General features: G+C 42.1%; 1 protein-coding gene across 3 annotated transcripts in view; it reads right to left on the reverse strand.

Moving 5' to 3' along the window:
• AK8 (adenylate kinase 8) overlaps positions 1-17,774 on the reverse strand; it is a 312,083-nt gene that overhangs the window by 214,128 nt on the left and 80,181 nt on the right. For 2 of the 3 annotated variants that reach the window (XM_073600535.1, XM_073600538.1), the window contains exon 5: positions 16,602-16,670. The exons of the other annotated variant lie outside the window; for it this stretch is intronic. In XM_073600535.1, coding sequence (XP_073456636.1) covers positions 16,602-16,670 — 69 coding nt within the window. The remainder of the gene's footprint in view (positions 1-16,601; positions 16,671-17,774) is intronic. 3 annotated transcript variants of the gene reach the window in all.

Here is a 17,774-nt window from a genome sequence, read left to right on the forward strand (position 1 = left end):
GCTCCTCCTGCCACTGTTTCCCTTCAGGCAGGCTGGGAAAGAGCTGGGTCACGTGACACTGTATATCAATTAGGAAAGAACATACTTTGTACTACTACTACTAGAAGGTATTGTGTCCCTGTATTGGACTTTAACATAAAAAAAATCTTAGGTATGATCCATGTCGTACTTTTCTCCTGAAGCTGCTGTGTGCTATGCATGAAAAAAGATTGTCATACCATCCTATGGCAGTTACTGAAACAGACAGTATGTAGGCAGATTATCCATGACACTTAGCATTATTTAAAAAGTGGGCAGGGCCATAACACAGTAAAGGAAAGGATAAGAAAAAGGTAAATGTATCAAATGCAATTCAACTGAGACAATGTACACTGCGTAGCCAATATTTTACAGGCACAAAATATAAGAGGGAATTTGGCCTTTAGAGAGATAACTACCTGATACAGTTGACGACAATGATGATACATGAGGCATCATGAAATTTAAGACTTAACAATACTGGCACAAACTGCAGTCAGACATGACAATAAATCAGCATGTGCCTTAGTATTTTTAACAGCTAAGCTACCATATAAATCGTTTATGGCAATAACATACGCAGCACTGACAAGATCCATCATTCGCTGACAATGTAACTGCTGCCATAAGCAGTAGCCACAGCACAAAAGCTGCACATTCCTCCCGCAAGCCACCTATGCTGACTTTTTCTTCTTTCTTTGAAATGGGCGAATGGAAGAGGCAGACCTCCTGAGGCCCCCTATCCAAGTTGTCTCTGGTGAGGTGTTCAGTATTCACTGGGACATTACCTGTACTGTATGAGCCCCAGTGGGAAGACAAGTCATCAGATCTGCCTGCTCAGTCCTTGTTTCCAGAACAATGCCAGCAATAAGTTTTTCCTTCAGAGCTATAATACCTGGCAGACTGAACCTCAGCATACCGCGCCACACTTAGATGAGATTTAACGCTCCACAGGCGGTCTCAGCAGGCCTGTTGATCAATAAAAAGCACTCTCCTCTGAGGGTTGGCTTGACATCTTTAAACCTGGTTGTGTCAGAAAAATGGCAAAGCAATTCTGCCCTTCGACTGTCAGCATGGGAGAACGGAGCAATTAATGCCACCGAAACGATGCAGTACGGGGATATAAAACATGCAGCTGCCAGGCCTAGCCAGTATATCTTTACAATACTGTAAGTCCAGATTTTATAGGCCTTGAAAAATAGAGTGAGCAAGGAGGGAGGCTGACTTAACAGCATAAAATGGACAAATTCTTAAAAGAAGAAAAAAATTTGTTCAAAATTTCAAAAGTAAAAAAAAAATATTTTTGTAGTTAACGTAAAATCTGAAGTCTTTTTAGGGATACAGGAATCATTGAACTTCCTAAACAGTCGGGTTTATACTGCTGCCTATAGGAGGATGGGACACTGGCAAACAAAAACCATTAAGCCAGACTCCTTTTAACCCCACCGCCAAACGCCATGCTTCAGTTTTGTGAGCAAGCATTAGAACAGCTAATAAGACAAGAGGGTGGGACCTTCAAGAAAGAGATTTTACAGTAAAAAAAAGTACACAGGAATCAGAGAACCTCTTAAACATTTAGGATATCCAAAAGGAGTGGAACTGAGGGGTGCCCAATAGCCAAAAAGAGATCCACTAGTAGTTGAGATTATACTAGAAGAAGTCACTGAATTAATCAATCAAATATGGAAATACCACAACCAAGGGGAAGGCACTGAGGATTAACCTGGTACTCCAGACAAGAACAGATAATCACAACTAAAGGGCAAAAATTGCTACCTTAAAGAGCTATCCATCACCAAAAAAGAGGTGGAAATGGCCTAGAGAAAACTAGACCAACATCTAATGTGGTCAACAAAAAAAAGTTTTCTGGGCCAAGTCCCCCCCAAAAAAAACAACAGATCCTTGAGAGGAAATTGAAACCGATACACTATGTCCAATGGAAAAAGCATTCAAAATACTGCAGGAAAGGCTTAGAACTAGTAAACCAAACCCTTGACTTCAGATAAAGGAAATGGGGATAAACAAAGCATGTCCAGAAAAAAGACCAACCAGTTATGTTAACAACCAGGGCCTTCAGATGAACATTCCCATTCATGATTTCTGGGAAAAAGAGGTCCATGATGACAAAGGATGTAATTTTATGATGTGGTAAAATGGCGGTGATGGTGCTTCAGCCCGACCGGCCTTACTACATGAGTCATCAGAGATTTGGTCACACTAGAGGTTGTGCCACCGCTCTATACCTGGTGAGAGCTCAGCAGCTACATTACACTACACAAAGGTCTGTAAAGCACCACAATACATAGCTCAGTGCTCGAAGGTCACATTCCAAGCTAGCCCCATAATCTTCCAGTTCAGCAGGATCTGGGTATGGACTCCAAAGCTGTTGTTCAGGGTACATTGATCTGGATAGCTGCTGTGCAGAGGCTAGCTCATGCAGCATGTTTATAGCCTTGATTGAAGTCACCAAAAAAAAAAGAAAATCTTTGGTGAACCAAGTATGTTGATTGAAGAATATGAGCTGAGAAAAGGGTGTCCAACCTACTAGGATTCTAGCAAAAAACTAAAGCATGATAGTTGGCGTTGAGGTTATGCGAGAGCTGGCTTAACATATTTTGTTTTCCAGTGTCCTAACCCCCTGTAGTTGGCACTATAACCCTGACTATTTAAGAATTCATTTGATTTCTGTGTCCCTCAATGGACAATAAATCTAAACATCAGATCAACATAATTGAACTGTTATAATGGCCATTGACCATGTTGCAATAAGAATTAGTAGGTCTTTTTGTTTTGCCGTGCAGCTAGTTCTTGGTTCCCACAGGGTTTCCCAAGTTAGATGACACTGTACCTAGTAAAGGGTGGCCTTTTCTTTGTAGCAGGGACTTACTAATAACGGTATCCCAGACTGGGTTCAACACTTCTCGCTAGAGGATAATGCCTTCTTTTCTCATTGGCAGTGGGTGGTAATTTTCCATTGCCAATATCATCAAAGTACAGTTGCAGCAATAGGAAGATTAGTGCTTCTCGAGCCATAGGCATTGACTCTCTGACACTATTACCTATTACAGACATTGTGAATGCTTGCCAGCATGGTAAAAAATACTAGTTTGTAACCTTTTTTTAAAAATTAACTATTCAGTTTTATTTAAGTGAAATCAAGTACCATGGGCTCTTTGGCTCCTTTCTGAATATTGTCTACTGTACAAATAAAGAATACGTTTCCACAGACTTTCTCTCAGAGGAAAGAAGTCAAGAACAGCATGCATATATAATGAGCAAATATGCTTTCCACCAAGGACAAAATATCTGCTGTGATACTCACCTGCTTTCCAGTGCCATTCCCTGCAGACCCACCTACTCACTGATCCAGCCCTGCTTGTCTTCTAGGTGAAATAATGGCCAGCATCATTCAACCCACTTTCTGTAAGCCCAGGGTGTCAAAAGCCCAACCTCCTGGACTTGGCCTAAGGGTAAGCATACAGATTTTTTTTAAAGGGAGGGGGGGGGGTTTCTAATAATGATATGTGTGTGTGTGTGGGGGGGGGGGGGGGGGGGTGAGCAGGGAGAACCTGAGCCCTGAGTAGGGCAATTCCCTGCATGCCTTTCCACCTCTCAGATTTCAACCCCAGATATTTGAAAGTAGAGAATAATGCAAAATAAATAAGGAAATATTACCACAACTTGTACATGTTGAAAATTGGTATTGCACCTTCTAACTGTGCTGCTCTAGGTACCGACCCATCATGGCAAATACAATCCTGCCCTGAGTCATTCAAGGTGCACCAAAAACAATTTGAGAATGAACAATGTGCTTGCAGGCACAATGGGGTCTCTGCACTTTGTGAGCTATGACAGGCTCTCTTTAAGAACTGGTGGTACTGCCATTGCCTCCTAAGTACACACATCATTTCCCATTGTATAAACTGGCACCGAATGGTTGTGCTACATTAAAAATAAGGCCTAAATTTATTATTATGGATTACTGTAGCAATAATAAAAATGAAACATCTTGGGCTGACAGAGCGGTAAGGGGTGCTCAGCAGACACAAATAATTGAAGTGCAGCGTTTTGCATTGCAAAAACCTTAATTCTACCGTGTAAGTTCAAAGGGAGGAGCTGCATTATTGATTACAGCATACAAGTTTCGGCAGTCGAGCGCAACTAATCCCTTTCCTCATTTATTTCTTCCTGTCCAGGCTTTTTAGTTCTGGATCACAACGTGCTGATTACAAGAGATTACGAGAGCAGGAGGAAAAAAACGGCATATAAAGTTTAACCGTTCCTGTACCAAATAAGGAACTGGACTTCACAGAATTACTACCAGTGCAAACATCATTTATGGCCTTTAAAGAGAACCAGTTATGATTGGGCTTACGTAAGAATATTTTGTGTTATATTATTATAATGGTGCATCGCCTGGGGCTGTCCTCTGAGGCACTGTCTGAGTTGAGAGACAGAGCAGGAAGCCCCGTGACATCTGAGGACTTCTGTCATTTCTCTTACTCCATGCTGTTTTAAAGCGCCAAAGTTTGCGTAAGTGGAATGTAAACTGAGTGTGAGATAAAGCAGTTAAAAAGACAGCAACTGTCAAACTTTAAGTGACTTCTGACACTTAAACTGAAGTATCAGTCACAGATAAAATAAGTAAAGCTGGCCATAGACGATTTGAATCTCGGCCAGTTCAGCAGACTGGCCGGGATTTGATCAAGTATGGGTATCTGACTGTACCTAATCAACTTGGGTACAACCAGCCTGCTGGATTTTACAAGCAATTATTGCCAGCGGCTATAGCCGCTAGCAATAAATACTGTGTGTTCTCCTGGTCAGGATGACTCCACCCCACCCCCCACCACCACCCCCATAGGTATCCCCCATCAAGCCTGACCCGTGATTGCAGGAAAGAAGTTCACACCATCTATGGCCGGCTTTGGATTTCAAATACATTTTGTTCATAAGTAATAATGGGCTATACCAGGCATGTCCAAAGTCTGGCCCTTGCGGCAACTGGGGCTCGTGTTCCAGTTTCATACAGCCCCACTGGTAATTTGGATATATATACAGTATGTCACAAAAGTGAGTACACCGCTCACATTTTTGTAAATATTTTATTATATCTTTTCATATGACAACACTGAAGAAATGACACTTTGCTACAATGTAAAGTAGTGAGTGTACAGCTTGTATAACAGTGTAAATTTGCTGTCCCCTCAAAATAACTCAACACACAGCCATTAATGTCTAAACCGCTGGCAACAAAAGTAAGTACACCCCTAAGTGAAAATGTCCAGATTTGATCCAAAGTGTCAATATTTTGTGTGGCCACTATTACTTTCCAGCATTGCCTTAACCCCCTTAGGCTTGGAGTTCACCAGAGCTTCACGGGTTGCCACTGGAGTCTTCTACCACTCCTCCATGACGACATCATGGAGTTGTTGAATGTTAGAGACCTTGCGTTCCTCCACTTCCCTTTTGAGGATGCCCCACAGATGCTCAATAGGGTTTAGGTCTGAAGACATGCTTGGTCAGTCTATCACCTTTACTCTCAGCTTCTTTAGCAAGGCAGTGGTGTGTTTGGGGTCTTTATCATGTTTGAATCCTGCCCTGCGGCCCAGTCTCCGAAGGGAGGGGATCATGCTGTGCTTCAGTATGTCACAGTACATGTTGGCATTCATGGTTTCCTCAATGAACTGTAGCTCCCCAGTGCCGGCAGCACTCATGCAGCCCCAGACCATGACACTCCCACCACCATGCTTGACTGTAGGCAAGACACACTTGTCTTTGTATTTCTCAACTGGTTGCCGCCACACACGCTTGACACCATCTGAACCAAATAAGTTTATCTTGGTCTCATCAGACCACAGGACATGGTTTCGGTAATCCATGTCCTTAGTCTGCTTGTCTTCAGCAAACTGTTTGCGAGCTTTCTTGTGCATCATCTTTAGAGGAGTCTTACTTCTGGGATGACAGCCATGCAGACCAATTTGATGCAGTGTGCGGTGTATGGTATGAGCGCTGAGAGGCTGACCCCACACCCCTTCAATCTCTGCAGCAATGCTGGCAGCACTCATATGTCTATTTCCCAAAGACAACCTCTGGATATGACGCTGAGCATGTGCACTCAACTCCTTTGGTTGACCATGACAAGGCCTGTTCTGAGTGGAACCTGTCCTGTTAAGCTGCTGTGTGGTCTTGGTCTTATAGCATAGGCCATCTTTATGTAGAGCAACAATTATTTTTTTCAGATCCTCAGAGAGTTCTTTGCCATGAGGTGTCATGTTGAACTTCCAGTGACCAGTATGAGAGAGTGAGAGCGATAACACCAAATTTAACACACCTGCTCCCCATTCACACCTGAAACACTAACGAGTCACATGACACCAGGGAGGGAAAATGGCTAATTGGTCCCAATTTGGACATTTTCACTTAGGGGTGTACTCATTTTTGTTGCCAGTGGTTTAGATATTAATGGCCGTGTGTTGACTTTTGAGGGAACGGCAAATTTACACTGTTATTCAAGCTGTACACTCACTACTTTACGTTGTAGCAAAGTGAAATTTCTTCAGTGTTGTCACATGTAAAGATATAATAAAATATTTACAAAAATGTGTGGGGTGTACTCACTTTTGTGAGATACTGTATATCTTTTGTGACCCCCAACGAAGCTTGGGGATTCCTTGGGGGGGGGCCACAAAAGATACATACCGTATTTATTGTTCCACGGAGTGGACAGGGAGGGGGCAGGATGAGCACCGACAAATTACATACAGGAGAATCTCCTGTTTACTCTGCGGCATCTGTAATAGGAAGTCCCGTCTCCTGGGCTGGCATTGGACGACTTTTCTGTCTATGGTAGGAGGCGGGACTTTGTATTAAAGAGGCCCTAAACAGGATATTCTCCTGTATGTAATCTGTCGGCGCTTATCCTGTCCACCTCCCTGTCCCCCCCCCGAGGCTGTAGATGGACATCGATCAAGCTGCACTGATGGCAATGGTGAGGCTGCATTCATGGCAATGGTGAGGCTGCATTCAGAGGCTATTATATGCCGATAAATACGGTATATACAAATAACAGGCCCGAGCTCATCCTTAGACTTTTCACCACAAACAGCCACAAAGGCAAGAGAATTCTTGTTGGGAAGTGTATTAGTTAATTTGCATTTAATTTTCATGGTTCAAAGAATGTCAGGCAAAATGGTCGGCCCTCACGCATGTTCACTTCATCAAATCTGGCCTTCTTTGAAAAAAGTTTGGACACCCCTGGGCTAAACTAAAAGCTAAAGGAAAAAGATAAAGTTAAATTACAAATACCTATTTTATCTGAAACTTAAAGAGGAGTTCCACTCAAAAGTGGAACCTCCCCTTAACTGCTCCCCCCCCCCCCCCCTTCCGATGCCACATTTGGCACCTTTCAGGAAGGAGAGGGGGGGGAATGGTTACCTGTTTTTTTAATTTTGGATAGAGTAAGGGAGGGTTATAACCCATCTCCCATTGGGGAGATTCCCCTTCACTTCTTGTCCCATTACCAAAACAGGAAGTAGAGTAAAGAGTAAATTACTCCTAAGTGAAGAAATCCCTTGTAGTTCCTTTTGGAAGATTTCCCCTCTATCCTTGTTACCAAAATTTGGGATTTTCTTTTACTTTCACTTTCAATGATAATTGTAAACAGGAGACATAGAGAGAGTGAGTCTCCCTAAAGGGGGTTCAGACAGCAATAAAAACCTGACAGCTGTTCTAATCCCTCGCCACTCTATCCAAAACTTTTAAAAAGTTTTGCCTTTAGTTATACTTTCAGCTGTAAAACAGATTATTCAGATTACTATATAATTCTAGTTGTAATTGGCTCATTTTTGTCTTCTCTTTTATGGCTGTTCCTTAGCCATTCAAAGAGCATGGGTGCAGAATCAGGAATTCTGCACCATAATAATTAGCAATCGCTTAGGTATTGCTGCCTCATGGGTCTAGTGGTATAAAATATATTGTAGTGGTAATATTTCAATTCTGGTAACATGTTAATATTTTAAATATTCACTTCCATGTTTTAGGGAATGTGTGAACAACTTGTATGCATGGAAGAGTAGTCACTATAAGGTTTCAGAACATACGTCCTTTTCTACTGACCCCACAGCACTCCACAATATGCCTATGGAAATACCAGCTTCCTAAAAAGCATAAGCATTGGCTGGCACTATTCAGCAACAGCGTATAACAACCCATCTATGGAAGCAATCAAGAGAATGCCCATTATATTCTATGGCTGGCACATGTGTAATTGGTTAGAACAAACATGACACTGGCAGGCTGTGAACAGTGCTTAGTTTTGTGCAACCCATGGCACTGCGATCTTATTAGGAGGGCGAATAGAGAACATTGTAGCTGTATTTATTTTATAGAGCACCTTTCCTTTTAAGTATTGTCACAGGACACAGATTTCTAATGCTATACTACAAACTTGCAGAAACTGTGAAGTCAGAAAACTCTGCACCGTGGCTCAGAATGACCCTAGTTCTAAACATGAACGCGTGTAAGTATCATATCTGCCTAGCCAGCAAAGCTAAAACAAGTACATATTATTCAACACCTTTGATTGACTTGAAAGGTTATTAATATCACAGTTCTTAGGAAACCTAAATGTAAACTCTACCTGCCATATTGAAGAAGACTACCCACTACCTACTCATACACATGAGGGCTGGATGCTCAATACATCATGCATTCAAAATCTTCTGAGTTGACTTCCTACTGATTGGTAAGGTCCACTCAGCAAAGCCATTAGAAAGAACAGGCACTGGCAGGAGGTGTCTGATATCGGAGGAGACCTTGCTTCATATTTTCTGGGCGTGTCCCAAATTGAAGGAGTTCTGGACTTATTTTCTGTCCTATGTGGAGGGCCAGACCTCAGATTTTTTTTCTTGGTTTGTATACTTTCTTATTGGGTTCCCTGGTCTCTGGTAATGTTTGGGTATTCCCTTGATTTATTTCTGATTGTAAGCACTGTTCTGAGTACTATGTGGCACAAACTCTATCAGTGAGGCTATGTGTAGCCTAATTTCTTATCTTTTGTACCATTTATTATTATTATACAGGATTTATAAAGCGCCAACAGTTTGTGCAGCGCTTTACAATGTTAGGGCAAACAGTTACAATACAATTCAATACAGGAGGAATCAGAGAGCCCTGCTCGTTAAAACGTAGAATCCAAAAGTTTATTATATTACGCCCATGTTCTTATGCTCTGGCCAGGCTCTGGCTTTTGTTCTTTTTGATACTCTGTATTCTGTAGTATTCACAATAAAAAAAAAAAGATTGAAAGTGAAACTATCACGGGTGTGTCTCTTGGAGGAAACCCATCGCTTTTCTGCTGCTTGAGGCCCCTTTCACACTTGTGCGAACTGAAAGTCGCGCGATTGTGCCGCAATTTTTTCAGCAATGCCTGTCTAATCTTGAAGTCTATGGACTTCAAATCGCATCAAAGTCGGACGAAAGTAGTGCAGGGACTACTTTAAAGTCGCACAAATATGAATGGTACTCATTGGAAATCATGGGGTATGACTTGTCATGCGACTTTGCAGTCCCAAGTAGCAGGACAAGCCGCACAAGTGTGAAAGAGGCCTGACACACTGCTTTCAAATAAGCAATACAAAAATTCACTACTCAAGCAGCATCTCCTACACAGGAACATATACAAACTGTTGTAATTCCTACACCGTTCACCTGATTTGGATGTAAATACCCTCAAATTAAAGCTGAATGGAATGGAACCCATTCAGAAGATCTTCCTTTGCACCTGGCACTCGGTATATGCGTTGGATTGAAAACAGAGGGAAGGCTCATCACGTAATGTGTAAAATATAGGGAATTTATTGGGCTAAAATATGCACTTACAGCAAAGCAAAATCAAAGGAGCAGTAGAGAGAGGATGATCCGACCTTGGGATCACCAACAGATCTGGATCATAGTTGCGTCACAGCTCCTGTCTCATTTGTCACTAGGAGCGGTGCACAGTATAATTTTTTGTAGGAACAAGATATGAACACACTTCCTGAAAGGATACACATGGGACACTTGATTTGCGGAATCTACAGTCAGGTCCATAAATATTGGGACATCGACACAATTCTAATCTTTTTGTCTCTATACACCACCACAATGGATTTGAAATGAAACAAACAAGATGTGCTTTAACTGCAGACTTTAAGCTTTAATTTAAGGGTATTTACATCCAAATCAGGTGAATGGTGTAGAAATTACAACAGTTTGTATATGTCCCTCCCACTTTTTAAGGGACCAAAAGTAATGGGACAATTGGCTGCTCAGCTGTTCCATGGCCAGGTGCATGTTATTCCCTCATTATCCCATTTACAATGAGCAGATAAAAGGTCCAGAGTTCATTTCAACTGTGCTTTTTTCATTTGGAATCTGTTGCTGTCAACTCTCAATATGAGATCCAAAGAGCTGTCACTATCAGTGAAGCAAGCCATCATTAGGTTGAAAAAACAAAACAAACCTATCAGAGAGATAGCAAAAACATTAGGTGTGGCCAAATCAACTGTTTGGAACATCCTTAAAAAGAAAGAACGTACCGGTGAGCTCAGCAACACCAAAAGACCCAGAATACCACCTCATCAGTGAAGGGTGGTGGTAGTGTCATGGCGTGGGCATGTATGGCTGCCAATGGAACTGGTTCTCTTGTATTTATTGATGATGTGACTGCTGACAAAAGCAGCAGGATGAATTCTGAAGTGTTTCGGGCAATATTATCTGCTCATATTCAGCAAAATGCTTCAGAACTCATTGGACGGCGCTTCACAGTGCAGATGGACAATGACATGAAGCATACTGCGAAAGCAACCAAAGAGTTTTTTAAGGGAAAGAAGTGGAATGTTATGCAATGGCCAAGTCAATCACCTGACCTGAATCCGATTGAGCATGCATTTCACTTGCTGAAGACAAAACTGAAGGGAAAATGCCCCAAGAACAAGCAGGAACTGAAGACAGTTGCAGTAGAGGCCTGGCAGAGCATCACCAGGGATGAAACCCAGCGTCTGGTGATGTCTATGCGTTCCAGACTTCAGGCTGTAATTGACTGCAAAGGATTTGCAACCAAGTATTAAAAAGTGAAAGCTTGATGGATGATTGTTAATCTGTCCCATTACTTTTGGTCCCTTAAAAAGTGGGAGGCACATATACAAATTGTTGTAATTCCTACATCGTTCACCTGATTTGGATGTAAATACCCTAAAATTAAAGCTGAAAGTCTGCAGTTAAAGAACCTCTTGTTTGTTTCATTTCAAATCCATTGTGGTGGTGTATAGAGCCAAAAAGATTAGAATTGTGTCCATGTCCCAATATTTATGGACCGGACTGTATTTTTGATTTTTATTGATGTTTATTCACATGCTGGAATATTCAGTGTTGGGTCACAGTATATTTTGATGCATTTTTTTGACTATTTAGACAGCACAATCTTTTATACTTTGGAGTTATTTTCATTTATTCTCTCATATTCAGGGAGTAGTAAAAGTGCCGCAGTGTTTATTAATTAGCGCAAGATTATTCTTTTCTATATATATATATATATATATATATATATATATATATATATAGGATTATATAATCTACCTGATAATGGCAAGCAGTGCTTGCAGTCAAGAGCATTGCTTGCTTTTATCGAGCTGTCAATGGCCACACGCTTACTTATTTAATCTTACACAAGCACTAGAGAAAGGAATGATATCCTCTCGAAATATACCTTCACTGACAACGGGAGCTAGTATTATTTTATTATTAGGCAAACCAAAGCTGGTACTGCTTAACCAAAACTAGAGGCTGACACCATGCAGTAAATAACACTGATTTAGGCCTCTGATTATGTTGAGAGGGCCTTGGTTCTTGTATATAAAGAGCTGTAACACTAAGTCTCAGGTGACAAGATAACTAATGGTTCATAATATGGGGCATACGTGCTAGAAAGACAGATATGTTGACGGTCACAGTTTTGTGCTCTGTCTGCTTTGCGTTCTTTTAATGTGTGCCACCTGCCCCAGGCAATCAACAAAGCTCTCCTTGTACTCCCTTTGATCTTGCGTGTTCTCTGCAATTAGCATATGCAAGCTTTTACCATCAGCTTCTACTCTGCTACAGCAGCCTGTGCCCAATACTATATTGTCTTCAGCTCTGGGCAGACAGCAGGCTGTAAAGCTAGCCATACACTTAGTTTTTTTCTTTTTGGTTGAATGAACATTAGCAAGAACTAAAATATTCCTCCATCCATACAAACAAGGTGGATGGAGAAATCCACCCTGCCATTGTAATCTGACAGTGGTACCCACTGCTGTCACAATACTTCAATAAGTGACTGGAGGTGATTGATAAAAAATGTACATGTCCATTCAGCCCGTCCCTGCCAAATTTTGATCAGTGTATGGCCAGATTTAGACAACAAAGGCCCCTTCCACACAGGTTGTCCGATCAGGTAGATCTGATCGTACCCTTCAGTCTCCTCTATGGAGTGGCAGATATCACACATATCCGCTGACACCTGCCGCCATCTGACCCGATCCTGTCCACCAAAAACAGATGGATGGTAGTCCTATTCCCCATCTGTCCAGTACATCGGATGGCATTGCATGGAAACGGACAGGCGGTCCATTTCCATCTGATTGCCCCATAGAAGAGAGTAGGACTGTGCATGGCAAAGCGGACACGGACCTGTCACCTGCCTGCTCAGCAGGGATCAGCGGAGAGATCCCCCGCTGAGCAAGCGGATTCCGCTTAGCGGAGGTGCCGCGTGAAAGGGGCCTAACACTTTAAGAGGTCCAGCAACCATAATTAAAGAGCAGCTGGAGGCAGCAAGCAAAGTCAGTCAGTTACGCTATGCATAAAGCACTAAAAATGTGCTAAAGTTCTAACATTGGATTAAAGCGATACTGAACACACACTATTTAAAGGAGAAGTAAACTCCCCTTGTTTGTTTGTACCTATAGGTAAGCCTATAATAAGGCTTACCTATAGGTACTGTAAATATCTCCTAAACTTGCACCGTTTAGGAGATATTACTGTATACTGTGCTGATTACATCATCGGTGCATTCGCTCTGAAGGAGCAGCTGCCTGTGCCCTGACCAGTGGCTCCCGCGTGCATGCGCAAGAGTGACGGGGAAGATGTCCGCTGTGTCAGCAGTGTGCGGGCGCCGCTGCAGGGCTTCGTTCTAAGGTAAGTATTTCATAATGAGCTAGTATGCGATGCATATTAGCTCATTGTGCCTTTGTGTTGCAGGTTTTTTCTTAACGGGGGTTTACAACCTCTTTACATTATCTCTTCTCTTTCTGTATATGGATGATGGCAAGTGTAATTATTTTCTTTCACTTAAATGTTATTATATTTTAGAAATGGCAAGAAAAAGTTAACAGTTTTATATCCAAAATCTATACTAAAATATGAACAAGTACAGAAGAAGTTCCTCTCTGCAATTTTTTTTTTTTTTTAAATTAAAACAGTCTAAGTACTTTTGTTTCCTAATGTATATACAGCTGTCACATGACCCAGCTCTTTCCCTGCCTGTCTGCCGGGAAACAGTGGCAGGAGGAGCTTCTAGTTCTCTGCTGCTGGTCACGCATTCAAAATAAAAAGCCTCTGAAATACAGAGTAAAACTAAATAAATAATATCAATAAAGTGTTTTAAGTCATCATACAAATATATATTGGAAATCAAATCTTTATTATTTTTTGGCAATACCATGGTGTGGGTGGATTTCTGACTGTTGCAGGCTGTGTCACACCCCTTCAGCCCATGTCTTAGAGTAAGAGGGAGGTGAAGCCTTTATCAATCAAGTTGTACTATCCCGCCCCCCTTGTGTTTAGTTATTTAGTGGGTATGGATGAGGAGGGAGGGAGTGGGCTGTCATTTATCACTGTGTATATGCCCACATGTGTGACTCTATAGTCACATGGTCTGCTCAGATGTGATAGGGAGGAAATATTCAGGGTAGAAAATACACTGAAAACTGAGCATGTGCAGTAGCTGCCAATACTTCTCGGCAAATTTCCCAATTGCAGTGGGGACATGGACAGAAGGGGTAAATAGAAAACAGCAGAATCAACCAGGTTTTTTTGCAGAATACAGAAAACGAATCCCATAGTGACTGAGTGGGTTTGAACAGCATGTAATACACCATTTATTCATTTTTTTTTTTTTTTTATGATGTGGGTTAATTGACACTATAAAGCGGTGACATTGTCCATAAAAATTTGTGAACTGGAAGATTCATGTCTCACTGCTGTAATGCTATGACTCCCATACACATGCTCAAGAGTTATCTTGTGTTGGCCAATCAAGATAGGCAAAGATGCTGAACTCGAAAAAATATTGTGTGTTTTCAGAGCCAGCAAGGAAGCACATGTGCTGCTACCCTGTTTCCCCGAAAATAAGACCTAGCGTGATTGTCAGTGATGGCTGCAATAAAAAGCCCTACCCCCCAAATAAGCCCTACCCTGTTTCCCCCGAAAATAAGCCCTACCCTGAAAATAAGACCTACAAGGACTTTAACTAGGGCTTATTTGGGGGGTAGGGCTTATATTGCAGCCATCACCGACAATCATGCTAGGTCTTATTTGCGGGGAAACAGGGTATCAGCCTTTATAAATTCTGTATAAATATGAACAAAGCATCAGGTTTGTTTATATAGGAGTGCTGTTAGTGCTCCTGAAACACAGACCAGACCAGTAAATCTTGCTGTTTTAAGGTTACTTCTTCTAGGGTGTGTGGTCCTTCTTTTAAGATCATATTTAATGCTTGGGGGTAAAATTGACTATGCTGTTATGCCCCGTACACACGATCGGACATTGATCGGACATTCCGACAACAAAATCCTAGGATTTTTTCTGACGGATGTTGGCTCAAACTTGTCTTGCATACACACGGTCACACAAAGTTGTCGGAAAATCCGATCATTCTGAACGCAGTGATGTAAAACACGTACATCAGGACTATAAACGGGACAGTAGCCAATAGCTTTCATCTCTTTTCTTATTCTGAGCATGTGTGGCACTTTGTGCGTCGGATTTGTGTACACACGATAGGAAATTCCGACAACGGATTTTGTTGTCAGAAAATTTTATAGCCTGCTCTCAAACTTTGTGTGTCGGAAAATCCGATGGAAAAAGTCCGATGGAGCCCACACACGGTTGGAATTTCCGACAACACGCTCCGATCGTACATTTTCCGTCGGAAAATCCGACCGTGTGTACGGGGCATTAGTCTGCACCAGAAGGAACTCTGTAAAAGAGCTCACAGGGTGCCTAAGACACATACAGTGCATGTTTGGGATACAAATGTAAATAAAATGGTATGTAGGTCCCCATACGTCATTTATTTAATTAAAGAAGCACACAGCATATGCATATCTGTGCAGTATAAGCAGGCTTTAATTTACAAAACACGTCATTTACAAGGCCTTGTTTACATTAGCAGTCTGAGGGGGGCAGAAAAAAACCACACAGCTGAGTCGTGTTTTTACTACCCAACTGCTCCCCCTTAAGTTGCATAGGCATTGGACATCGGTGATCATGTGCCTTAAGAAAATAATGCCTCCTCACTGCCTGTCAAAAGTCCTCTGAACAGTAATCCACCATGAATCCGGGTGAATGGAGGGAAGGGGCACACCCGCCTTCACCCAGAACACAGGAACAAAGCTGAGGCTGTCAATCAGCTGGAGGTCCCACCCCGTCACCTTTTTTCTCTTGGTGTCAGGAAAACTTGTCAGAAGTGATTCATACTGATAGCAGAGGCACTAAGCAGCAGACAAAAGTATGCCGTGTACACACGACCGGACTTTTCGACCAAACTGGTCCGATGGAATGAATCCGTCAGATAATTTGATCGTGTGTGGGCTTCATCAGACCTTTTTTGTGGAAAAATCTCTCGGACTTTAGAAATAGAACATGTTTCAAATCTTTCCGATGGACTCGAGTCCGATCGAAAAATCTGCTCGTCTGTACGCTAGTCCGACAGACAAAAAAGCATGCAAGGGCAGCTATTGGCTACTGGCTATGAGCTTCCTTATCCTAGTCCGGTTGTACGTCATCAAGCTCGAAACAATTTGGTGTGATCGTGTGTAGGCAAGTCCGTTTCGTCGGAACTCCGTCGAAAAGTCCTTCGGGGTTCAGTCCGACGAAAAGTCCGGTCGTGTGTACACGGCATTAGTGCTCTTAATTGAGACAAGTGCACACTATAGAGCAAAGGTGTCAAACTGGCAGCCCTCCAGCTGTTGTGGAACTTCAACTCCCATGAGGCATTGCAAGGATGACAGTTACAAGCATGACTCCTACAGGCATGATGGGACTTGTAGTTCTTGCAACAGCTGGAGGGCCGCCAGTTTGACATTCCTGTTTTAGAGGGATATGCTTTGTTCATATTTCATGTCTGTGGTTTACAACCACTTTAAATGCAAAGTTTTCGCTTTTGACTGAATTGTACATATCAAAACACACTTTTTTTTTGTGCTAAATGGATTGCTTAAATATGAGCTTGGCATTCTCCAATTTCCTCTCCCCCACCCCTTCTCAGCTCTTTGAAGTCTGCTTACTCGTTTCACGCAGTCCACTTTTGACAGTCGCTCCTGGATGATCCTGGCCCACAGAGCGTCTGGGATTTCCTAGAGAAGCACAACAAGTAAATAAATAAAGAGAATGCCACAAGACCAGAACAAGCAACAGACCATCTGTTCACAGAGTTCCTCTTATAGAAAAGTAAAGAAACAGAAACCAAAAAAAAAAAAAAAAAGAAAGAAACCAGCATACAAGCTTCAGGAGCCAGGATGAATAAGGCGAGAGCAGTGAAATGAAGTATACTGTCTGGAAACGTCAAGTCCCGGTGGGTGGCGTGTGTCAGAACCTTGCACTGCTGGAGAGCAAATTTGTGGCTTTGAGTGTGTTTTCTTCCAAAGGCGTTTCCCGCTGCTCACAGGCAGGGATGGTGTCTACAGCGCACCTTTGAAGTGTCATGTCAAAACAGACGTGTGTGTACCAGGGGGTCCATTCTACACAGTGCCACCAAACCAATTTAAGAGAAGGAAAGCCGACTACCAGAGGCCTAATCGAGCCACCATCTCTGAAGTCTCTTCTCAAATTACACATCAACACCTTTCCTTCACCATTTCTTTTTTGTTTCGAAAGTTATGTTAAAACAAAGGTTTACCTCGTATTTTCCCCCAGTTATGATTATGCAAGGGGGAATTTCTAATATTGACTTAGCTACCTGTGTTCTCCACTGATTTCCTTCTCTGGCAGCCATTCTGAATCTAGGGCCAATTTGTTGGTGGGATATGCTTTTAAGGTTTGGAGTGATGTTACAAGAAGCGATTGGGCTCTGTGAAGTCATGAAACAGACAAAAGCGACATATTGCATTGCAAAGCTAAACTGCATTTTCTGCGAGTGAACATTTTCAGTTATTGCTTAAAATTTACCTGAGAGAATTTAAGTGATTTTCATATTTTTACTTGCTTTTCCATGTGCTATTATCAATACCTGCAAATGTTCTTTTTAGTAGTTATCTGTACCTCAGAGGATGTGATTAGGCATCCATGCTTAGGACATGCAACAAACCATGAGAAAAATATGGGTGCTGCCATTGCTGCCCCACTTCAGAAAATGCTAGTTGCATTTACAAAAATGGCACCCAATGAGGTAAAAAAAATAAAAAGGAAGCTCTGGCCACAAAACTCACCCCTTGGTTCTACCACTAGATATCCTCAGTCTT

Source organism: Aquarana catesbeiana, linkage group LG09 (genome assembly GCF_042186555.1).
Source record: "Aquarana catesbeiana isolate 2022-GZ linkage group LG09, ASM4218655v1, whole genome shotgun sequence".
NCBI lineage: Eukaryota > Metazoa > Chordata > Amphibia > Anura > Ranidae > Aquarana > Aquarana catesbeiana.